At 41.3% G+C, this 25,186-nt stretch overlaps 2 protein-coding genes across 6 annotated transcripts; both read right to left on the bottom strand.

The window, feature by feature from the left end:
- Positions 1 to 479: 479 nt before the first annotated feature.
- On the bottom strand, positions 480 to 12,339 carry LOC133207269 (T-cell immunoglobulin and mucin domain-containing protein 4-like). 3 transcript variants are annotated; one of them, XM_061344026.1, is made up of 9 exons: positions 12,276 to 12,339; positions 8,045 to 8,389; positions 7,119 to 7,463; positions 6,033 to 6,122; positions 2,845 to 2,900; positions 2,135 to 2,219; positions 1,887 to 1,981; positions 1,626 to 1,656; positions 480 to 1,118 (listed from the first exon to the last, which is right to left on the bottom strand). In XM_061344026.1, exons 1-8 carry the CDS (start codon positions 12,322 to 12,324, stop codon positions 1,630 to 1,632), a joined length of 1,092 nt encoding a protein of 363 aa, XP_061200010.1. In that variant the 5' UTR covers positions 12,325 to 12,339; the 3' UTR covers positions 480 to 1,118; positions 1,626 to 1,629. The 3 variants fall into 3 exon arrangements, with proteins under 3 accessions (XP_061200010.1, XP_061200011.1, XP_061200009.1); XM_061344027.1 differs by lacking the exon at positions 1,887 to 1,981; XM_061344025.1 differs by lacking the exons at positions 480 to 1,118; positions 1,626 to 1,656 and having other exon boundaries at positions 1,828 to 1,981.
- Positions 12,340 to 15,749: 3,410 nt separating this feature from the next.
- On the bottom strand, positions 15,750 to 24,017 carry LOC133207270 (hepatitis A virus cellular receptor 1 homolog). Of its 3 annotated transcripts, XM_061344028.1 has the most exons (8): positions 22,513 to 24,015; positions 20,175 to 20,519; positions 19,516 to 19,566; positions 17,595 to 17,671; positions 17,276 to 17,332; positions 16,973 to 17,087; positions 16,395 to 16,434; positions 15,750 to 16,000 (listed from the first exon to the last, which is right to left on the bottom strand). In XM_061344028.1, the coding sequence occupies exons 1-8, from the start codon at positions 22,559 to 22,561 to the stop codon at positions 15,907 to 15,909; spliced, it is 828 nt and encodes a 275-aa protein (XP_061200012.1). In that variant the 5' UTR covers positions 22,562 to 24,015; the 3' UTR covers positions 15,750 to 15,906. The 3 variants fall into 3 exon arrangements, with proteins under 3 accessions (XP_061200012.1, XP_061200015.1, XP_061200014.1); XM_061344031.1 differs by lacking the exon at positions 19,516 to 19,566 and having other exon boundaries at positions 22,513 to 24,017; XM_061344030.1 differs by lacking the exon at positions 16,395 to 16,434 and having other exon boundaries at positions 22,513 to 24,014.
- Positions 24,018 to 25,186: the final 1,169 nt, after the last annotated feature.

The following is a 25,186-nucleotide window of genomic DNA, read 5'->3' as shown; positions in this document are numbered from 1 at the left end:
CATCTCAACTGCAACACCTCTAAAAGATAAGTAATCAGCACTGGGCACCCTGGTCTCATCCACACAAAACCCAGCCAGACAGCACTATGCTAACCTGTGACCGGGTGCTGGAACCCTAAGTGAAGCATCCTGGGGCTGCATGGTGCAGTTTTGCATGTCCAGCAGGCTCCATCATGAAAGCGTCTGGATTTTACAGGTCACTCTTGTGAGGACCAAAAAGCAACTCCAAACAAAAGACTGGGGATCCCCTATGCACATTGATGGAAGGGACATGGACTTACAAATGACTGGTATGGGGGTTTGTGGGAGTAGGATAGACAAATTTCTCTGCAGGTTGATCTTCTGGGCATTTTCCCACCTCTGGAAATGGTTCAGTACTTCTTTGGAGAGCTGAGACAGCACACCAGTAATTCCAACATCTGGGGAATAACTAACTCCTGTTCAAATGCCTTAGGATGTAGCATAATAAATACAATTGCTAGCAGTAAATTACAAAGTTTATTAACATAGTCTCCAAGGGTCATCCAAACATGCTGAATCACAGGCAGCACTGGTAGCCCTTAAGTAATCTGCAATTTTGATTTATAGTCACAGCATTCTTGTGTCTTAATTTTTCTCTTGATTACATAAAAGCAGTAAGAACTCTATTTGCTGGTTTTTTCTTTTTTAGGCAATTTGAAGTTAGGCAGCATTTCATATCATTTTTTCTCTCTTCTTTTCCTCGCAGTATAAGTTGTATTCAAGGAAGAATATTAGTAAAAATGGAGAAAAACAAATTCAGTTGTGTAACATGGTAGTAGTAAGAAGGCAGATGCAAGAAACACCTATGAATAATGCATAGGTGTTCCTCTCAAAGAAGCTTTTTTATGCAATAATTTTTAAAGGCAACATGGCATAATTTGCATGAAGATTTAAATTTCTGTAGCTGAAACTTGGGCCTTTGGTTTACACCCATGGATAGACTGGGGCTTGTAAGTATCTATCAATGAAGCATGAAACAGAACCTTCTTCATTTTCCATGGCATCTATAGGTGATGTAGGAGCTCTTCACAGGGAAAACGTTGTTTTCTCCTTCAGTGCCACTGAAAATGTTTTAAAGGTCTTCTGCTGGTCCATGGCTGTAGTGAGAAGCATAGATCACTATGGACAGGGCAAAAGCACATTGCTGCTTCAGAGAATCCTGTGTGTATTGGTATGAATTGCCAGTCCGTGGAGGCCTGTCCATAAATCCCTGATCCCTTTTGAGCAATCGTTTTGCTGGTTGATCATCCTAAACAGTTATCTCTTAATTTCTTTAAAATAACCCCACCAGGGGCATGCGCTGGTATTTGATCAAAGAATAAAGCATACTATGTGTTCCCTTAACCTGGGGTCACTGCATAACAGTTAAGTACCAGTTGCTGGAGTTCTTTAGTGCTCTGGATGCCTGCTCATTGCTACATGGAAACAGCATCCAGGAACCACTGTTTGATTTTCTGGGGTTATCTGAAGCTTGCTCGTAACACAACTTTGGTGATCATCACCACAACCTGTTATTACACCCATTACAATCAGTGGCCAATGCCTCCCTGCCTCTAAGAAAAATTACATTGGTACTTTTAATAGGAAATTAGAAAATGGATTACCTTTTTATAATAAACTTCTTTGTGTGTTTACCTAGAAGCAAAATAATATTAATGTCACAATGGCAAAAGAAATCTGTAATTCTAATGAATCTGTCAAATGAGTTCAGAAGCAAAGATAGAAAGCTGCAAAATTTCTGTGGGCTAAGCAGGAAATAAAGGCTTTCATTCTGGTTTAAGTAACACCAATGTTTGTCAAAAGCAATTCAAGGAAACTAAGGGACTACTTTAATATAAAGCAAGAGCCAACAAGATGAGCCAGACCTGCAGCAAGTGAGTGAACAGGTTCTTTGCACAGTCTTCCTCCTCCTGCATCCCCGCCAGCTCATGGTCCCTGGTCTCTTCGTGGTGACACAGTCCTGAAGTAAGGACAGTAGACCCCATAAAATGAACAGAGTGATGTCACGGAGGCCATGGCAGATTTACCAGAAGATTAATCAGAGATACAGAAGGACATCTGCACTAGGCCAGCATTAGGAACATTAATCAAATACGTGCTTAGGGATACTTACGTTTCCGAAGCAACAATGAGAGCACCAATAGGAAAAGAACAGGCACCACAACAAGGCAGGCAATGAGAAAGACATAGATGGGAAACTGGAAGGGAGAAGAGAAAAAAAAAAAAACTGAAAAGGCTTTAGAAGCAAGTTTATTCCAGACCTATCCCCACAGGAGTGGGTTGCCCTAGTGGCTCTTAAACATCTGCATTGGGCTAGAGCTGGCAATGTTTTTCTGTATAAAGTATGGAGATGACACATCAGGTTGATCATGATAAACAACATGAACTACCTGTTAAATATTTAATACATCTTCTGATGCATTTGAGCCTAGATTTATCCCACTTAACATGAACTTCCTAATAAGGTGTCTAAAGTAGGAGCTTAATCACCCTCATCCTCTTAACTGGAGACAGGGAAATGCAACAACCCTCATAAGTTGGCTTTTTCCTGGTTACATCTCGAGGATGCTTCCTCTGCCTCTCTTACAGGGGTGCCAGGGGAATGAGGTTTTTCTGAAGTGTCCAAGGTAGATGGGATGGTCACAGGATTTGGCTCTACTCACTGGAAAGATTAATAGGTTGTTCCTGAGCTTCTAAACAGAAGTTTGAGCTACTTTCTCTAAACACTGTCACTTTTATATGAATACATTGAAAATCAGTAACATGTCCTGCTGTCCTTCTGGCCTCAAGTTCAACACTCTTGAAACTTAGAGGAGGTTTTACCTTATCTCCATTATCATCATGTTTCTCAGCCATGCCCTCTAAACTTGATGAAATCCCTGAAAATAGCAGAGATTGAAATGGTTACTGGCATGATCACCTCAACAAGTAAGGGCCACAGTGGTTGTCACTTCTTTAGTCAAGGAGTAATGAACTCTCAGAGAATGCGGAGGGCAAAATCTGTCCCTGAGTAGGGGAAATAAAGCACATTGCAACAAAAAAAGGAACAATCTGTCCCCACCACAAATGGTATATCAGGCAGTCAATGGGAAATGTCAACCTTCATCAACAGGAGGCTTCCCAGGGATAGCCCATGAAGCAAGGCAGTAGAAACTTGTCTGCTCTGAAGGAGTTTTCACTTCTGTAAGCATGACGAGATCTCATAGAAAGCAAAGGTAGTAAGCAAGGTACTAGTCTAACTGGATGAACTGCCTCAGCTTGTGGTCAGACTTGTGTGATTGCAGTTTCTGGCAGCTGCACTACGACTGAAAACCACAGGAAACATCTTAATGTTCTGATAGCTTACCACAAATTTAAGAAATCCCTATGAAGAGGATGCATTTTTTTTTCCTCTCTCTAAGGATATTAAGAGTAATTAAATTCTACATTCCTAAGCTTTTGAAATAGGGACGAACTAAATGAATGCTCATTGCAGCATTCTACTGTTATCCTGTGACCCTACTCTGTTACTTTTGATAGTAAGTTTAAAGTCACAAAAAGTTAATCTAGGCTTGGGCCTTGGCTCATCATGATCTCACGCTACAAAGTACTGAAATATTTAAGTATTTGGAGCACTGGATCTGTCACAGGAAGCACCTGATGTTTAGCAGCACCTTAAACCAGAGGAGTCACTCAGCTGAATGAATCAAAACCTCAACTTACATCCTGTGATGGGAAAGCTCCTATGCCTTAGGTCATGCCCTAGTGTATAGAAAGATTGTGATGAGCAGTGCTTTCAAAGGCTTGACAGGAGAACAACCATGCAGCCTCCACCTGAGCAAAATGTGCCAGGGACCAGAAGAGTCATTTGTAAAGGCACATATATATGAGTGAACTTAAAACACATGAGACACCTGCAATGTCACATTATGATGGGGGTGATCAGATGGTCACAAATAATCCCATTAGGAAACAAAAAATAAAGTTTTACCTATCTTTCTTTTCTTTTACTTTTCGGAGTATGGCACTTGCTGAATGAGCTGATCTCTCCCAAATTTCTCAGCTCTGATCAGCTGCCTGTGAAAGCCGAGTTGATTTGTCTCCATGTACCAAACAACATGCTTGTTTTTTTCAAAGACATGGACAGAGCAAGGTAGCTTATATGCAACTGTAGCTAGAAATCTGCACTGGAGTAGAAAATAGACTATGGCTAATTAACACTAGAGCTAAACACATGTATGTAAAAAAACCCTAGCAAGTGCTAAAAATCCCAGGGATTGGGATTTTTATGAATATTGCATTTTGCAGTACAGCTGTTTCATGACATCCCTCTTTTCCTCTCTCAGAGCAGAATTAAAGTTCAGCAGAACTACCTCCACATACACAGTAAGAGCACATCTCACTCTGACATGCACGTCCACAAGCCAAAAACTAACCTCCTGGCATGATGCTGCAGCCTGCCTGATGGGAGCAAATATTCCTGCTTACTTTCCACACTTAAAGGAGCAAGGATTCTCTTTGGGGTCTCCAGTGCGGCTGGCACTGGTGGATTTGTTGCTGCCGGGAAAGCAGGTGAAGACAGAAGAGAAACTAAATAAGAGCCAGGTCAGCAGCAAGCAATTGCCCCAGCTAACCAACCCATGTGGCTAGAGCTGTGTTTGGAGGTGGAGGGCTCTCTTGTCCATGGTTTTCTCAACCAGACACTATGCTAACATCAGTACAGAGCCCAGCAACAAATCAGCCTTCCTTTACATTACAGAAAGGCTAAAGTTGGTCTATTTAGCACATTATTTCACAGAAAAAGAGGAAGCTAAGTACTTAACTTGGCTTATGGCTCTTACTAGGCAGTGCTCAGTAGTGCTGCATCATTTTCACACATTATGACAGTTTGGTCTTGGAAATAGCATGACACAAGTTTTAGCATGGGTGGGACTGTACACGACTCACATAAGCACCGTATATTTTCTGCTATTATTGCTTTTGTGGTGGCTGTTTCTAACCCACAGTCACAACTTCAGCTGCCCCCAGAATCCCAGAGGTAAGACCCTTCACAAAACTTCTTTCTTACAATGGTAGAATACAGGCATTATTCAGAACTGTATCAGAAAGATGACAAGTGAGACAGCAGTGAGAAACCCTCACAAATGCTCAAGAGACCAGTTTAGTTGCTTCTGTGAGCTGTCTCCAGAGGCATTAAAGAGCAGTTTCCTAAACTCTCTGTCTGCTGTAAGTCTCAAGGTCTAGCAAAAGAAGACTTGCAAAAATCCAAATACTATGTTTTTAAGAATGAAGAGTTTCTTGACACTATTTGAAACTAAAGGGACTTTCTTAACAGCCAAATATGACACCCCTGACTTTTGGCTTTCCTTGTTTAAGGTTTTCATTTGAGGGCATCTGGTGGGCAGATTATCACACCTGAATAACTTGACCCATGCTACTTTTATACTTGACTGAGAGACACAAAGTGCAAACTTCATCTAAGTTTGTTCATGTCTCAGATGATGTTATGAATTTGTTTACCAGTTCCTTTTCTCTTGAAGGATTGATAGTGGTGGTAATTGCCTGCTGCTTCTCATCATGACCAAGGACACATGCTGAGCACTGGAAAGCTGAACCTGCAGCCACATCGGCTAAATATATTCAGTGAGATTCAAAGCTCTTAACACTTAGGGAGGATTTAAAATGGAAAGCTCAATGAGCTCACAGTGATGACAAATCGGATATCTAAGAATGCAGCTTGAATGGTGACAAAGACCAGTTCTTAACTTCTCTCAGACCTGAGATACCTGACAGTAGTGAATGACTCAAAATCTACTTCCTTTGGAGGCTTAAAAACATGTTTTCCTGTTGTTACATCCTGATTTCAAACAATTTCTGTGTGGATCCCAGATACTTCTTACTTCCAGATGCAATTAGCAGCTCTCAGTATGTGTTTGGTACACTCTTAAGAACAGTCAATACTTTTTCTTATGATGTCCTCTTCATTTCTCTGAACATGCAACTTCTGAACTTGTGCCCATTATTCCACTCACCTGCAGTTGGCACCTCTTCCACCATGAGAGAAGTGTTAGTGCTTTTAGTTCCCTCTGCAGTCAGAAGCGTGCTTGGGAAATCGGTAGTCACTGAAACAAAGTAAAATATAATGCTTATAAAAGTATAATGCTTATAAAAGTATAATGCTTATAAAGATCACTGATTAGGAAGGTCTTCATATGGCATTCACAATTGCTTGCAAAGTTCTGCATCTGCACTGGTGAAATTCTGCACCTCAGTTTTCATATCTGCAGCTGATGGTACCCAGGTAACTGATGTACTTTACTAGCATGGCCAGTGGTTAAATGTTTTAACTGTTTAGCTGTGGATGTAGTTAATTCTTGACAAGTTTAACTGTGATGAGTTCTTATGGCTGGAAAACAAGAGGTGGTACAGAAAAGCTGCCCTTAGAGGTTCAGGTCTGAAAGAACTTCAAGTGATAGAAGACCCAAAGCATGTACAAAAACAGCCTTGCGAGCAGACATCAATCTGTGGAAAGAAGTCACTGATATGGATAAAGTTGCAACCAAAGAATGGTTAGGATGATAAACATGTGACTGATTAACTAAGTATTAATAATAACAGCAGGCTTCATATGGGATGACAATGTAAGTACTCAATTTTAAGCATGCTTTGAAGTCTCACTGACGTTATCGCTCAAGCAGAACATGCTCTAAACTAACCTTTTCAGCAGACCATTTTCAATTGTCTTTCCCAAATCAAGAAAAAAATCAGCGCATAGTTGAGTGAAGCTGTCTTACTCCATCCCAGGTGCAGGACTTTGTGTTTATTTCTGTTCATGAAAAATCTTCATTCATGAGGTTTCTGTCACATTATTTCTTCACCCTGTTGAAACTCCTTTCAATGCAAGCCTAACCCTTGGTTATCGTGGCTATTCACCCCAGTGTGGCATCATCCACAACATTTGACCTGTGTTTCCTTAAACCTACTGAAATATACCTATAGGCATCTTGGAGAAAACATCCCAGATACAAATATAAGTATCTGGAGCGTTTCTATAATGCCAGAGTCAGGCTTACATAGACCATCTACACAGAAAATAAGAAAGGATTGGTAGTGGTTACCATTCATACTGACGGTAAGAGTGACAGACCCTTCAGAGCAGAACACACAGTCATATTCAGTTGTCACATCAACTTCTTCGAATCTAGTTGAAAAATCTGGGAGAGCACTGGTTGTCACCATATCTGCTGTCACAGCAAATGTTAGGGGAGCAATGGTCTCTGGTGTAGTCACTGCTGGAAAACCAGTGGTTGCAGTTGTCGCTTCAGGGACGGTGGTTGTCAGGAGGACCGGGGTCTCTGCTGTGGTTTGATCATCAGAAGTTGCTGGAAGAGCAGATGTTGCTTCCCTAAAAACTGTGGGAGAAACAGGAACCTTTCTCATGGTGGTTGTTATCACTGGTGGGGCTGTACGGAAAAAACATAGCCAAGAGGAAAGCTGGATCAGAGCATTGACAACCCTGTGAAAGTCAACCCAGAAATGACTGAAAATTAGCAGCTAAGATACTGAGAATAAAGGTGGGTGAGTCACTATTTAAAAGGATTTTTACTTAACAGAAAGCATGCCTCAGTCAGAGAAATTCCCAGCTTTACCCCTTTTTTTTTTTGATAGGTCTCCTCCTTGACCGTCTCACAAAAGGAAGGGCCAGAACCTTGTGTGATAGAACCCAAGAACTTGCAAACTTTATGATTTTGCAAAATATTTTGAAATACAGCTACACAATGAGAAATCAAATATTTCATTTGAAAGGGAAAAAAAACAACACAAAAAAGGTAAAAGTTATTAATTTCTCATCAAAACTGCTCATTGAGTGTGATTGAAATTGACAATTCCAGACCTTCCGTGGAAACCATAGAATTTAGGAAAACCACTTTTTGCCACCACAAGCAAACAAAAAAAGCACACATAACACAATTTCCAGTTTTAAACTCCTATTCAGTGAGAGGTTCCTCTCTGCTGGCTGTATCACAAAGGTCCCCAGACTCACCTCTGTCCACCTCCAGCTGTATGTTCTGTTTGATGTCATTGAACCAACCCGGGATCTCCACGCGGCAGCAGTATGTACCTGCATCTTCTGACTGCACATCTGCAATCGTGAGAGACACGTCTCCATAGGAAATATAGCCCCGGAGACTGTATCGCTGGGATATCCTGTACGTCACCCGATTTCTAGTGGTGTGCAAAACTTTGTTATTGCACTTTGAATTCGGGCATGGACCTCTGCCCCAGCACATATCGGAGATGTCCTTGTGTCGTGCCACCTTGTAGAAGCAAGGCAACTTAACGGATTGCCCTGTTACTCCTCTAATGACAGCTTCAGATGTGGCATGCACTGTCAAGGAAGAACAAGGAAAGAGGAGTGTTAACTATGCAAAACCATAAGGCAGGAAAAGGAACACCCCTGCCTGCAGGTAGGCCACGGTTCCTGATCCCCCAAGCCTTCCCCTGTTGCCTGTGGCAGCTAATGCGTAGGGGCACCAGAGGCCACAGCCAGGAGCTCACGGACACTGGCTTGCTGCTGGAGAGCTCACAAAACACATCACTCACATCAGACATGGTGAGCAAAGCTGAGGTCTGTCACTGGCAGCCCAAGTGCAGCCTAGACTTGTGCAAATGGAACTTGGAACTCTGCTCCTCTCCTAAGAGATTGTTTGAAAGTTGTTCAGCAACCTGGTGTGAAATGCATCTGGTTGCCTCAGACCACCATCATCTCCTTCAAAAGAGAAATGCTGTCACAGTTGCCTTTCACTGACAGTCTCAATAGCAGGGTCCAAAAGACTTCCTCACGTGTGAAATTAGGACTTAATTAAGCTGGCAGAAGAGCAGGATCTGTCTATGGGAACCTGTCCTCAGAAAGCACACTGCTTTTTCTGTTTCTGAGCAAGCCCTGTCAACTTGCAGACAAGTTGAGCCCACTTACATTGCAGAGTACTGTGTACGTAGAAGCTTTAACTGCTAGCATTATACTGACGTTAAAAAGGGCACATTCACGTTTTCCTCATGCTGCTACTCTTAATGACCAGCTTTACTTGGTGTTTAGAGCCAATATCCACCTTAGCATCTATTTTGAACCTTTGGTACATATTGATCCCTCTTAACTGTCTATGTAGCTCCCAGATTGCCCTAAAAAGGATTTCTTCTTCATAAAAGGCACTATGCAAAAAAAGGCTCCCATACAGGAACATATTTTCTGGTTTGCATTCATCAAGTCTGTGTTGATCCTTGTGCCTTGTTGCCTTTTTCCCCATGTTATCATTTACATACAGTGGAGCAGGAACTGAGGGACCTGGGGAGCATCCAGAGCTAGTCTGCTGCAGCAAGAGGATCATCCTTCAGACCTGATGTCTCATGGCCAGCTTACTTACCCCAAAGAGGACTTACAGCAGTCGCTGCTGTTATCACTAGCTTTGGCCCTGGTTTGCCAAACATTTCTATTTTGCCAGCTGTTTGAATGCCTTTCCTTTTTGGCAAGACTCCCAGATAGCAAACAGATGCTACCAACTGTGTCCATGTCTCTTTTGTTTTGTCTTTAATGGACTATTCCCCAGGTGAGGTTTTAGTCTGTGGCAGGCTGCCTCATGACTTGTTATTGGGATGACATTTCAGCTTCATTATTGCATATCCCATTGGCAAGATAAGCCAACTCATTCAGGTTTCCACAACTCCAAATGCTAAAAAACTAGAGGCAGACAAAACAACATGCAATATGGTGTGAAGGGCAGAAGCTGTTGCAGTGAAATGAAGGTAGGATGTGCCAAAAACTTGAATTCCTGAATACAGGATAAGGCTTTGAAAGATGGCTGCTTGTTTTAGTCCTTGGAAAGGGTAGGTTCATTTGCCTTGTTACAACAAAACAAACAGACAAAACAGCCTCTTTCTGTGATGATAAAACAAAACAGTTCATCCAGTTGACCTTGAAAGTGCCCCTTAGGGAGCAGAGGTTTAGTCACTGAGCATCAAGTCACCCCAACAAAGATGCTGCAAAACCAAGACCAACTTGAACTGCTCCTGGAGTTAAGGTCACTGCTGCTTGAAGAGAAATGGGTTAATCTCCTATTCTTATTTCATCCCAGTCCAGCACAGCATCAAAGCAGCTTCGTTAAGTAACCCTTTAACAAATGAAGATTTCCTTCTCTTCAAAAGAAGCAGAGCCCTAAACTGACTAAATAAATAAATACATAAAAAGAAGAAGAGGGCAGACACAAGGCACCAGGGAGTCTCCAGTACAGTTTCCCACCAGTGTTGGTTCTGGAAAGTTATGGGGTTTGCAGTTTCAAATCCTCTTTTGATTTATGTGAAGCTAATGTGCCTCACATCTGCCTGCACTGCAGGCTGCTAAGGAAAGCTTCAATACTGCAACAGCCTTGATTCAATAGTATGAGCCTCTGCAAGGACTAACCAACTTCATTTTCAGTTGCAGCCTCTTCCACCAACACATTTTCCAAAAGTAATAGTAAATAGAACTGAATGAACACATTTTTGACATTAACAGGTTCTGGAGGCTGTTATATTGGAACACCCTCATCTTACTGTGAGAGGAATCCTACCCTTGTCTATGGCAGTGACTCTTCCAGGCATCCAGATTTGAACCTGAGTGTCAGCTATGCCTGGGTAGTCCCACTGAAGGCAGTGAGGTTTGCCACTGTAAGTCCTTAATCCATGTGAGAGAGAAATGGACTCGAGATGTTTAAAAATCATCTTTCAAAATAGAAAGGGGCATTCCTAATTGTTCAGTTCATACAGATATGTTTACATAATTGTTCAGTTCATACAGATATATTTACATAATTGTTTAGTTCATACAGATATATTTACATATAGTCTCTCTTGAACCAACCCTCAGTGGCAATTGTTATTAAGCAGTAACTCAAATAGTTGCTGTTGTCGTTGTCCCCACAGACTGGTTATTGGATGGACAAAGAAATACATCCTCCAGCCAACACAGCTGGTTGGAAAAGAGTTTATTTTCTTGATCTGTTTCTGGAATATTTTTCCTTCTCTATACAGGATACTCAGCATCTTTTCCCCAGCAATCCTAATTTTTTGTTTCTTCTCGAAGTTTCTGTTCTGATGAAATTGCAGAGAAAATGACTGATAAACAGGAAAGAAGCATTTAAATGCCCACTGGGTCTCAAGCCTACCTATTTTCAGTACTGAGCTCAGTTAAAGAGAAGGTTACTAAAAGCCTTTCTCATCCTTCAGTAGCTGTGTGTATAAGAAAGCTTTTTAAAATAAGACCCAGTGGAGGCTCCAGTTTATTTTGAGGCTGAAGATAAGGCAAGGAAAGAGAAGCTCCACTTGTACAGCAGACACCATGGAGGTTGTGTTGTTTTGCCTCAAAAGGGGCATAGATCACCTCTTGCCCCTCAGTGTATCCCACCACTGACTGATCTTTCACACTGCTTTTCAGGTTAATTTAAGAACGTAACATTTGCTGTAGATGTTATATAGAATATTTCATCCTGGCAGAGGTTAGACAATATTTAGTCATCTGAGACAGAATATCCTGAAATGCCTGATTGATTTGAAAGCACAACTTCCATTAGGAGCTCATGTCCCTCTGAAAGTGGCTGAACCCACATTCCTGAGCCACCTCAGGTAGTTTTGAAACTCGACTGCTGATGCCTAAACACATGCAGAAACAAAGCTGATACTCACCACACTTGCAAGACCCATTCTCCTACGTTACCCTTTCTTGACTTCTTTATCTTTTAGCATCCAGATCTTTGATGTGTGAACTGAACATTTGGAAGTAAAAGGAGAGGAAGCTCCAGCCATTCTTTCCCATCCTCAAATCATAGCAGCAGACAACCCTCTAAGTTTCAGAAAATCATTTCTTTATCATATTCATTCATTACTCTGCCAATATTTCAATTCATTACTTTTGGCTTGTACAGTCGGGTGGACAGACAGATGAAGAAGCGAAGCCAGCAGTACACATTTAACAGTAGTAAAGAAATCAGACCATTTGGAGGGACAGTGAAGCTAACGAAACCCATACACAGAGAAACCACATACATGCTTTAAAAGTAAAAAATATCCAAGCAAAAAGAAATATCCATCAGTATTAACCCAGAAAGTTCATAAAACATTTGAAGTTCTGTATACAGTTACACCCCATTTCACTGCTTCATTTTCACAAAACACGTGTTGCTGCTTTTAATGTTGCAAAGTTCTTGTTTTCTGAGCAAGCACACAAAAAGCCAGTGAAGACTCACCTATAAAGCTCTGTATCATTATCCAGTGGAACAACACAAAATGGGACATTTTAGCTGATGGAGGATCCAGGGCAGCAAGTGGAAGGAGAAAAAACTAGATCATACACTTTCCAGAGATGCTGAGTGAGCCCCACTGAAGTCTCATTTCTCCATTTCCAGATTTTATGTACTGCAACTGCTTCTTTCCTATGCTTGCGCGTAGAATCCGGTCAAAAGAGGCAATTCTGCTGTATTCAGCACTGGTGTGGTCTCATTTTGTGTACTGTGTGCAGTTCTGGGCCCCACAGCTTAAGAAGGATGTTAAGGTAGTGGAATGACTCCAGAGGAGGCCAACAAAGCAGGCGGAAGGGCTGGAAGGCTAAGGGGTGACCTTATTGTGCTCTACAGCTTCCTGAGACGGGGAAGTAGAGAGGGAAGTGCTGAGCTCTTCTTCCTCAATCCAGTGATATGATGCATGGGAATGGTTCAAGGCTGCACCAGGGAAGGTTTAGACTGGACATTGGGAAACATTCCTTTTCCAAGAGGGTGGTCAGACACTGGAAGAGGTTTACTAGGGAGATGGTCAATGCCCCAAGCCTGTTGGTGTTTGAGAGTCATTTGGACAATGAATGACCTTAATAAGATGCTCTAACTTCTGGTCAGCCCAGTGGTCAGGCAGTTGGACTCAATGATAGTGGTAGGTCTCTTCCAACTGAACTATTCTATCCTACCCCATTCTGTCCTACTCTCCTCTTTCAAGACACTCTGTGTGGAACTACTATCAGAGATTTCAATATACTATTCGTTTCGCCTTAAGCCCCGCTACTATTCTGCAGGGCTGAGCAGCAAGAACAAGCTTTGTGCTCTTACATTCCTAAACATTTGGCTCTGTCTCCACCTGACTTTGTCTTCACTTATATTCTCTTAATCCTTCATTTCCCCATATCGTTCTTTTTGCTTGAAGACCCCTCTCTTTCTTTCCCCAGCTTCATATTTTCTATTTGCAAAGACAGCCTTGGAGGCACTCTCACAAATGCTTTCTCTGCTAAACAACATCCTTCCCAAAGATCTGCAACACCATCTCCAAGAAATACATTTTACTTGTTCATTTTTACCAACAAATCAATAAAGAAGTTCTCTGGAAGTTCTTCCCTAGGAAAGATGAGTAATAAAGCGGAAGTAACTCAGGGCACTGGGGTCAAGAATGGAGAGCTGCAGAGAGACAAGATTTTGTGCAAATAAACATAGCATGGTGCAAACAGGAGAGATATTCCAAGTTCAAAAGATAAAATGATGGGCTTTAACCAGGCATTATCCCCTCAGGAATGAGATTTTGGGCTTACCATGAGTAGTCAAGCTCATAAAGATGTCGCCCCTCTGCTTGGTAGCATTTGGGGTAAAAAAAGCAAATCAAATTCTAGCGGTTATTAGTAAAGCCATAAAAAACAAAGCAGGAGACAGCATTACCTCACTGTGCAAATCTACCTTGGATTCTATGTGTAATTATAGTCCCCTCAAGAGCATATTTTAAGATTCAGAAAGCATTCCAAGAAGGGCAAAAAGAATGGTGAAATGCATGGGAAGAAGTTCCACATGAGAATCAGATTGGTAGTCCAAGATGAGTCAGTCTGGAAAAAAAAAAGATAAGCTATGGGGTACTGTAAACAGGTCTCCAAAATCTTGAGTAGCACAGGAAGGTTGGAGAGGGAGTAGTTGCTCAGCATCCCACACACATGGCATCAGAGAAGGACTCTTGTCATTGCAGACCTGTTGGACTCAGTAGTACATCAGCATGGGAGGCCACCTCATTAACTTCCTCACCCAGCACACCACCACTACATTATGTGGCATGAAGTAGTCTCCCAGTAGATTAGGCTCAGGCAAAGTCAGGATGCCTTTCATTCACCAGCCAACTGATGCTGCTGTAGCCAACTTAGTAGCAGATCAAGCAGCGTGAAGCTCGAATAACTATTCAGAGTTTATTCTGAATGAAAGTGATGATGCAATGCTGCTCTGTATCCTCACATGTATCAGAGCAGCATAAACAGCAGCCAGTGGGGACATACTCAACAGTTCAGCAGCATCCTTTTGTCAACAATATAAGACAGGTTAACCAGCAGTCAGTAAAATATCTAATTTGCTGTATTCTACCAGGTACAGTTCATACAATGCCAAGTACATACAGCCCCAGCTGGTCTGACAAGAAGAGAACTAACGAAACCTGATACATCCAATATCCTGCCGACATTTTCCCTGCAATGATCCTAACTACAACTCTGTTTCCCATCACCCACCATCAATCAGTGGCCGTGAGCCAATGCCCAGCTTATGCCAGTGCAGGGAGCAGCTGAATCCCACCTGGGGCACAAATCTGTGTCAGTATCCAGCTATCATTTTTCATGGAGCTTGTCCAAACGGAGCCAGTCACTGTGCTGCAGGTGTCCAGGGAAGGAAGAGGATGAAAGCAGCATCATACCAGCTTTGTTACTTCGCAAGACTGGGCTAAATGCAGCAGAGTGCATTGAAAAAGGCCACCCAAAATCCAAGTGTGCTGAGAAGAACCAGGAAAATGTGGCTTGCTTTCTGCTCCTGTGCTGCTATCTAGTGGCTTCTTGCAGGCAGAAGGTGAACAGAGAGAGCTGTCTCAAACAAATCAGTTTGCAGCTCATTAACCTTACCACACTCAATGTGATGGCAGCTTATGTGCAGCTGAATGACCTCTTAATAGGCTAACAGGGTTCCAAGTGCCACCTGCTCCTGTCTAGGGCTCATTAGGAAATAGCTGTTCCAAGATCCACCTAAATGAATAGAAGTAATGAAAAAGCACAGGGTGCTGCTGCCTGCATGTATTTGTATGCATTATGCTGTATATCCAAGGTGAAAAGAAAAGACACAGAAAAAGTGATGTATATTGCAGAGGAAAACACATTCAGTCACAGTTCTCCAAAAAGAAGCTGTGAGTATTCTGCACATGGAAATACTGATCCTGTAGGCTCTGAGGAGAGCCCATGAGGGGGGTTCAATAGCTCCTCCAGATTTAATTGTGGATGGATGTATATTGCGCTATTGAGCTGTTACCAGGACTGGGGATATATGACTTCAATGCAAATTCAACGAAATGTGTATTGAAATACTAATACATCAAGTTTTATTATGTGTGATCTTTGTCATGGCAGCTATCCAATTGCTTCTACCCTCTGATGGCATGGACTCGTGTAGCTTTTGCTTCTGCCCTCTGAGGGCATGGACTCTTTTTTTAACTGACAGATTAAAAAAAAAAGTTTTGTCTTCACAGTGTATAATTGTGGTTTTCCTTTTGTGATGAAATTGCTATTCTGGCATTTCCTTCTTTTTTTTTTTTTCCAAAAAGGAAAAGAGAAGTTGAAGCAGATAATAAATATAATGGTAACTTTCTTTAGAGTTTGATAAGTAGATTCTGGAAATTTCCATACAAGCCAGTAGGGTTTCTGTTTCTGGAACAGGCTGATAAAAAAGTTTAATTACAAGTGTAGCTTTTATTTGTTTTACCAGAATGATGTGAATAATGCTTCAATAGTCCAGTCACATTTAGCTGCTGAGCAGAGGGAGCAGCTAACATTGTTCAAGCCATTTGATTTCTCAGCGCTGACCAAGGCAAGCATGCATATAGTCCTTAGTGCACTATATAAACATTTTCCTCTGCATGGACATCATCTTCCAGTGCACTGTGGTTCCCTGCACCTTCTGGCCTCCAAAATGCAACAAAGCTGCACAAGAGTAAAAACCATGCTGTTAAACATAAAGCAGACAATAGAAACAGAGAGCAGAGAGCTACATCAACCAGCCCCCTGGAAAATGTAAAATATGCAAAACCCCACTTATCCAAACATGACTGACAATGAATCATTTTTCCACTTATGAGACAACCCACAGCTAAAGTTTGCATGCTTCCTAATGCAATGAACTGACAGTTACATTCATTTTTGCTTACTAACTAACGGTAAGTAGCAGGATTTAGTTACTTCTTTTTGCAATGTGTCCTATTAACCTGACATTAAAAACGAAAGTCAAAGTATGTGCTGGACTGGTCTGCTTACTGGCAACATTTTCTTTCTGCAACCTAGTTTGTCCTATTAGCCCAAGCAGAAACAGAATACTTACTTTGAAAAGTCACCCGTCTTCTTCGTATTGAGTAAATATTCTAAGGACCATCAAGAATGAAAATAAATAAAAAAAAGAAGAAAAAAAAAGATTTCTTTAAACCATCAGAAGCAAGTAGAGGGTTAAAAAAAAATCAAGTATAAGAAACTACATAAGGGAACTTTAAGCAGATATTTTCAGTATGGGGAATTCCCATTATTTCCTATGAAATTTAATTCATATGGCTTAATCTAACAAAAAGCCTCTATGCAGAAAGTATGACACACAGAAGAACATTGGACATAATTATATGAAACCAGTGCCCTTCCCATTATGATTGGGAAGGACTGGGACAACATGGCAACTGAGGCATGGGAAAGAGGAAAGAAGTGGGATGGGAGAGACGGGCTCATATCACATTTACGCTTTGCTGTCCTGTGCTCTAGAGGCAAAGGGGAAGAACTGAGCAAGCAATCACAGTGCAGGGCATAGAGTGGGGCCATCTAAAGATCTTAGCTCACACCTCCCTGAAGCAGAAGACAGCTGTGATTTAGCATATGCAATCAATCCTTGAATAACCACCTGTGGAAACTACTTACGTCTAGTGAGGAACAGAGCCAAAATCAGGATGGCTAGAAGGACCACAGATAAACCGATCCCAATGTATAGTTCATTTCGTGAATGCTGCTGACTGGGAAGCGATACAGACACGTTCTGTAAAACACAAAACAGATGAGCATTAATGGCACTGAGAGCAAGAAGCCCATACAGTACTCAAAGGCCATTTATGTATTCGGCAGGTCTGTAGTAAAAGTCCCAGTCTGAGCCCCACTTTACGGTATTATAGAGCATCCCTCTGCTGTTAGGTGATGCAACTTTCACTCCCCCATATCCTCCTGTACCTGCAGGTTTGCAGTTACGTCCAAGCAGTCCAAGGTGTTTGAGCAGGGACCAGAGGCCTGAAAGACAATATAGATGTTTTCAAAGCTCTTCCTCCATTAGTAGGAAGTACTTTATGCATGCAAAGCAGGTCTTGTATTTTTTTCTCCCTAATAATGAGCACATAAGCATTCTTTCATAAGCACTAAACGTGCAGACTACAAAAAAAAAAAAAAAACAGCATTCTTTGCAGTCCAGCTAAAGAAGTGCAAGTGAACTGTAGGGATGACCCAATAACCTCCTGACTATCCATTTTGCCTATAGCACAACAAAGATGCTTACGGTCTCAGGAGCTTCTGAAGCAGAAACCGATGGCCTTCTTGTGATGGTAAAGGAGGATTCACTGGCACTCCCAGGAGCTGAGAAAAGGCAAGACAAACATCACTTGCACAGGGAATCATTCTGCTTTGACAGGAAGGAATTTGTACTGCTGACCTGGGACCACTGAACTTAAGTATCTCTTTAGCAGGAGTCTCAGCCCTGTGTATCACAAAGAGTTTGATGTTTTCAGAGGGCAGCACAAAACACTGAATACTGAGCCTCTGCTGCCCTTTTCAGATCTTTGAATTCCTTCCAGTAACACTTAGGTCTTGCTATTACCTTAACACAGTGTTTGGAAGGAGTATCCAAGGTAGGCTTCTGTTTCTGGAGCTATGAAGAGGCGTTGGACACCTAAAGCAAACATGGGTTTTCTGATGAAAAATGACTAAGGTTACCTCAGGGCCTTGAAAATGTGGTGCAGAGTTAGAGAAAGCAAGTGATCTTTTCAAAGTCCCAGGCAGCTATACAGTAAACAGACTGAGCAGTGTGTGATGTGTTTGCATAAGGACTTGCAGCATATTTTGAGGTAATTCCCCAGGGCAAAGCTCTTTGCAGTATTTAAAATTCAGAGCTATAAACTCGTGTCTTCTGTACCATCAGTCTCAGTTTCTCCATGATGATATACAACCCTCCTGGAAACAGAATTTCCTGTTCACATTATGACAACCCCAGCTTCATTTAACATTTAAATTGTTAAACGTTCATTTAATGTTTTAAATTGTTACTCTCACCCCAGAAGCTTTATTTTGAAGAGGACAGGATCATCTGTTTCACTGGTCTCTTCTATTGGAGATTCTGGACTATTCCTACATATGGCCACCTGCCTTTTCCAGCCTCCCTCTCTGTGAACATGCACATATTAATTTGTGTTTTAAAAACATAAATTGTTCCACCAGAAGACTGAGGAAGATGTCACAAGGTTAAGAAAACCTGTGAGTTCTAAGATTGGAAGCCATGCTATCTGCAACTAGAACAGAAACAGCTGAGAAAGTTTTCACTTCTTCTTCCAAGAAGGAAACACAACTGTAGTAACATTTTAGAGTTGTGTAGGTGGAAACATTCGAGACATGGGAAGAAATACAAAAAGCCTCCCTGATTTTGTGTTCAAAATCCAGAGATTAAGTTATCTACACCATGAGCTCTCTTGTGCACTAGAAATGAAAGTTGTGTCTTTCAGACTGAAAAAGATGCAGCTGAGTAGGTATACGATACAAATCTATAAACTTGTGAGTGGACTGGAGAAACTGAGTTGTTCACTGTCTCTTCTGGTACAATGAGGGGCCTCACATTATTAAATATGCATAGGCTACAGAGGACGTGGGCAGCCCCCTAAGACACACGTTATAGCAGGGCAGAAGAATACTCTTTGGTGCTGTAGCACAAGATTACTGCCCTGTTTCTACAGTCCTCCTTAATCAGCTGCTGTGGACTGCCACAGGGTCCTGAATTAGATGTACTTTGAGCTAGCCCAGTAAAACAGTTCTATGTTATAAAGCAACAAATAAACTAAGTGGTGGAAACACCAAACTCCTAAAAATTTGTGGTTTCCTGTTCATAGGATGCATTTCCAGAAAACATTTTAGCACAAATAAAACAACACACCAAAACAACAGCCACAAGGAAAACAATGCTCACAGTACCAATAAAACATCTACATAAGCATAACACCTGGAATCAAGCTTCCTCCCATGTATACACATTCCTCCTGTTGGACTCTCTATAGAAAGTCAGAATTTAAATTCAAGTTCCAATCTCTGGTTCTATGGTCATGTTTAGTAAATTTTAGCCAAATTTTCTATCATCTGTCACTTTGTTTCCTAAGATCCCCATTTGCAATATAGTTCATATATGCTATTGAGATTAATACTTGGATAAAAGTTACCTGAAGTCTGTTCAGAGGTGTAAGTGTGAGGACTTGCAGTAGAGATCCTAGCTGATATTAAAAAATAAAACAAAACCAACATACGTTACAATAAACCTTAGTGTGATTTCATGTAGTGAAAAGAATAAAGTGTTTCTATAATAAATTTACTAGCACCGGCTACAAAGTATATCCGCCAGTCACTTATTCTGTACATTATCATGCTTTTTACAAACAGGACAAAAAACTAAAAATCAAAGGAAGATTCTATTAAAACCAACAAGTCTATACTAATGTTTTGTCTCTGTGCTTTACTCTAGAATTAAGGAGGGAAAATGAACCACCCTTCTCTATGAAAACTATAATGCTCTGGATGAATTAATGAGACTGCGGTGCCCTTTCTCTTGAATTCTTCAAATAGTGTTTCTAAGAAAGCTCAGTAGTGTTGTGCGCCATTAAACAAAGCACCATGTCCTTTTTTAATTGCAGTGGCTGTGCTGGGATTACAACAATGCCAAAGACTGCTCCATTTAAACAGCAGTAGCAGCAGTTCTGCAAAGTCCTAAAGATCAGTCTTATAGATGATTATATAAATCATTTCCAAAACAAGCTTTGAAATCGAGACCCAACAGCAGATTTACCACAATGGTACTCGCACAAGAACATACCTCTGCACTCACCTTTCTCTATCACAACCTCATGGTTACTTGTCTGATCATTGAACCACCCTGGGATCTCCACGCGGCAGCAGTATGTCCCGCTGTCTGCTTCCTTGGCGTTCATGATTGTGAGGGACACATCGCCCACAAGCAGGTTCCCTTTCAACGTATACCTGCTGTCATCCTGTACTGTCACCTTCCATCCGTCTGTCCAGATAATGGGCTGATAACACTTTGAAGAGGGGCAGCTGCCACGACCCCAGCACATTGATGTTATGTCGTATGTACTCTTAACACTGTAAAAGCAGGGCACAGTGACATTCTGACCAGCCTCTCCTTTCACAACTGATTCTGATACTGTGGGGCCTGTGGACAGAAAGGCAAACAGTTGTTGAGCACAGGGCATGCAAGTGGAAGCTTCTCACACATCTTGCATGACTTGGTACCTCCCATCTTGCAAACACCACCAGGCACTGCTGTGTTAGGTTTTCCATGAATAGATGTGAATCCCAGCAGTAAGGGATAATGGTTGGGCAAGTGATTTGTTCAGAATGCATCTCTAGCCAGAGAAAGAAGAAATACACTTTCTGTAGCCCCTGCAGGTAAGCAGAGAGGTAAAGAGAAAATAAGAGTTTTGGATCTGCACATCTCTGTGGCATCTCTTCAGCAACGTCCAGTCTGTTATCTTGTTAGTTTCCGCCTTAGATTAGATTTAATCCAAGCCACACATGGAGGAACAGCGGGACATTGACCGTGATTAAAATCATTGTGGGGAAACCCTTCCTCCCTTTCCATGAAAAGCCACTGAAAGGCAGGTTTCATCAGAATGATCACTACTGAATACATTCCCTTTGTTCTTGCCTAATGCCAGATTTAGACCATTCCTATCAGGAGATATTTTTCAGAGCTTTACTGAGAGATTTTATATCCTCTTCTTTTACTACCTTATTTTCTTCCCTCATTCTTATGCAGTTTCTAACTTGTTTGTTTCCCATTAAAGGTCATTTTTCGCGTTTCCAGAAGGTTGTGTCGCTCAATTCAAGTTAGAACAGTGAGACCTAGCAGCCAGCAGCCCATTCATCACTGTGAGATAGTTTATTTTGCTGTATTTAGACCAATCCAGTCAATATTCCCTTCAGGAGGGTTTTGATAAAAGCTCTGTTAAGTGCCACACAAAATCATTTGTGTTCTGGTGATCCAGTTATTTATAGCCAGCCTGTAGCCACCTTCTTCTAACAGGTTATGCAGCAGGGCTCCTGAGTTGTACATTTTGTCTACTTGTACATCCAAGAAAACTGTTTGCCATATTCTTACTACCACGTATTTCTAACCCAATTCAGTAACATGGGATCATGTGTAAGTATTTAAATCTATCTGTATTAACGTTTCAGGGGTAGAATTCTCTGCAGCAACTACAGGAAACAAATTATCTCTATTAAGTCTAGCAGTCTGTAATTAGGAGGGGAGCTCCCCAGGGCACACTTGCCAACATGCACCAGTGGATCACATGCTCTACATGGGCTTCGTTGCAATTGTCCCTTGTGAAAAAGCTGTTTCGCCCAGCTCAGTCGTTTTCCTAAGCTATTATGGTTAAAAACAACTCTGCACGCAGAGATTCTGCCACAATAGCATACTAGAAACTAATCTCTGAAACTAACATATTTTGTTTAATATAAAACAGCAAACTTGAAATGAGTTTCATCATAAAAGGCTTTATAAAGGACTACAAGGAACAGTATTTGTGATACAACTTTTCTGTCTGCTGAACTTATCGTACCACCAAATTTTTAATGTCTGCCTATACTATCACCACCCTGCAACCTGTTTTTTTAGTCCTATTGCCTTTAACAATATTTTCCTAGAACAAAAAAGAGAACTAAAAAGGAATTATTATCAGAATAAAAAAGGAAAAATTATCTGTTTGTTCCAATAAAATTTCATATTAGCTAAAAACCACCAGAAGCCACAGTTGACCTTCACTCTGTTTTCCTAAGCAGTCCCCTTTACAAGGCCAGTTGAAGTGAAATATCCATTTTACATGTTTTCTCAAATGATTTAAAGTTCTCTGCTCATCTCAGATTGTAATTCCCAAAAAAGAAACAAAAGATAATTCAACAATAAGACTAACAGGAACATCTTTAAAACCATCATACATACCCTAAACATCATTTTGTTTTAAAAAGGAAATAAGACTGTAAGAAGATACTGAGGCACAGTGACAAAGTTCTATTCATAACACAAACATGCAGCTTCTGTGCCACGTGGTCACCCTTCCGTTGTAACACAACATTGCAGCCCTCAGAAACATTGATGCATGTTAACCCCATCCAGCTCCACCTATTCACTTAGACTCAGTTACCTGTCAACAGGATAAGAAGAACCCAGCTCATGCAGAAACAAGATGACATTGTGGCTGAAGATGAGGAACAACACTCCTGATGACCCTTTGGACATTCAAGAAAAGTTATCTTCTTCACAGACTTCTGGTTTTACTCCTTACTGTGCCATTTTCAGCCACGAATGCCCTTTTAGTCTAATCCGGATTGCCTTTCCCGTGGTTAGTCTGGTAGTCTCTAGCAGCACAAGCAAGGACTGCTGCTGGTGGCCGTGTCCACAACTGTACTGTTGCTGACTGTGGTTTGACTAAAAGGTTAAGATACTTTACAGCACTTCAGAAATCTACTTCTCATTTTTTCCAGATCTGTCGGATTACAGTAGATGAAACTGTTGTCAGCATCACTGAGCTGACAGCACTCAGTAACCTATTGCCCCATACTGCCCCCCCTGCCCATGTTTGCCATAGCAGACAATTTGGGTAAGAAATTACCCAGGCTATGCGAGGCTGTGGTAAATGGAAAAGATTTGGCAAAAACAAGTTTCCTAGGACAAACTACTGAAGTACTTAATCATAAGTTTCTGGTTCTAACAGATGCAACTCAGAGCATCTTTAGGCAAATGCTGTTTTCTTTGTAGGCTAGAATTTGGTGTTACTGAAAAGCTGTCCTACTCTTGCGCAGGTGTAGCCCAACAGTTACAGTCTTTTTTCATTTGACTCTTAAAAATTCTGTATGCATCTGAGCTTTTGCAATATAAAGTAAAACATGCAGAATACACAGGACACTTCAAATGCAGCGTGGAAACCGTATCATCCTAGGCTCAAGACTCGCTGACAAAATGTTGCTGAAATACAGCTTTTGAGAAGTGGTGCTCCTTGGCCATTCTCTTTGTCCCTGGATTACCTAACTGTTCTTGAGGACATCATGTTTTTCCATGTTGCTTGGATTAGAAATGCAGCTGTGATCAAGTGTGTTTGATCTAGGGCCAACAAGTGTTCTTTGCTGAAGCAACTAACCTACCTCACGCTATTTTACACATACAGAATTAAGTCCTAAGCAGTAACTTGTTAGCAACAACTGCAACAGCAGAGATGCTTACAAAAACATACCCCAAACCATACATGAAGCTAGAATCAGAACCAACAAAGCTGTGTTGTTCATCTACCTTACACGAGAACGGTCACCAAAGCGATAGCTTCTTTAAGTGAAAAGGAAGAAAAACAAGGGATAGAAGTAGCTGGGAGACAGACATCAGCAACATACTTGTAGGAGAGAACTGAAAGGAAGGATAAAGGGGGATTTTTGCATGCGGTGTCTGGAAGCAGGACTCTTAAGAAAATGCTTCCTCTGCTCCTTGTGTTTGGGGAAACAGAAACTGCAAATAAGTGCTAGACAAACGAACAATTCTGATCACTAACAACCATGATAGTGCATGGCACTGGCTGATGAACTCCTGGTGGTTCAGTGTGTGACACCTGCAGACCAGGACACATCCATTCTGCCAGTTATCTGCAATAACATGCAGTGTGCACAGATCCACATGTATTCTTCTTCCATATGGGCCACATCTGAGCTCTGAAATAATAGGGTAGGAAAACAAGGAAAGTTATCCCAAAACTCTGCCTGAGCCCGTTTTATTCACTTCACCCAGGTTGTTTTGTTCATACAATAGTCTACAGTAGTTTGGGTGCTGTCTGTATCCCCAGGAAAGCCATTCTGGTCACATAATAAGAGAATGTGATAGCTACAGGGCACCACTTAACGCAGTTGCTTTAGATTTCACCTCACAGTCCATATGGAAAGCCTTGATATAATTTCTGAGTTTCTACTTGCCTGTTTTCCAAGTTCTTGTTTTCAGTTTGTGCAGGAAGTGAGCACTATTTCTGTAGAAAATGTGCCAACATCAGCTTTTTCATGCAGCCCTTTTAAGCAGAGGCTCATTTTTTCTTGAATCAGAGCACAGAGTCAGACCATACTTTGTGAAAATAACACCAAAGCAAAATATTAAACATTGGAATAAGCTTAAAGCATTACTGAAAACATCTCTGCACTATTTTAAAGCCATATCATTAAATAACTTATTCTTCTTTCCTCCCTAGATGAATAGAGCTACCAACTTTCCACTTTTACCCACTGGTGACATATTTGGCTTCTCTGTATCAAGAAACTTGTGGAACTTTTCAAGTAACTGTACTACTTGTTAGCTCTGTGCTTGTTCAGATAGTGTAAGAGCAGGGATGGGCTTTGTCTTTTCCTTCCTTTTTTTTTTTTTTTTAATTAAGAGCCTGCAAAGTGCTGACATCAACTTTATCTCATCAAGTTTCATAAGGCATATATAATCCAACACATATTGCATACGTTAACATTTCTGAAGCAGAACACTTCAGATATCCCATCCAAAAATAGAATCAGGATTTGCTGAGGTAAGGAAAGATCATCAGGAGCAAGTTAATTAACACACTGGAGAAGAGTTATAAACAAATTTGCTACTCAGAGAGTCACATCGTCCTGCAGCATTTGAAATGCCATTTCCTGAGACTGACTCCACTGCAGCTCCCAACCATTGTTTTCCAAAAGCAAACTTGTAATAGAAAAAGGGACAACTATCATTGCTTTGATAGCTGACAATGGAAGAAAAAGTCCACGTTTTGGCTGAAAAAAGCCCTGGAAGCCTCCCACAGCTTTCCAATGTTTTCC

The sequence above is a fragment of the Neopsephotus bourkii genome, unplaced genomic scaffold (genome assembly GCF_033783945.1).
Source record: "Neopsephotus bourkii isolate Nb327-2 ecotype Australia unplaced genomic scaffold, CSIRO-AGI_Nbou_v1 NB_1846, whole genome shotgun sequence".
Lineage (NCBI taxonomy): Eukaryota > Metazoa > Chordata > Aves > Psittaciformes > Psittacidae > Neopsephotus > Neopsephotus bourkii.
The sequence above is the reverse complement of the archived record's forward strand: the minus strand, read 5'-3'. Positions and strand labels throughout refer to the sequence as shown.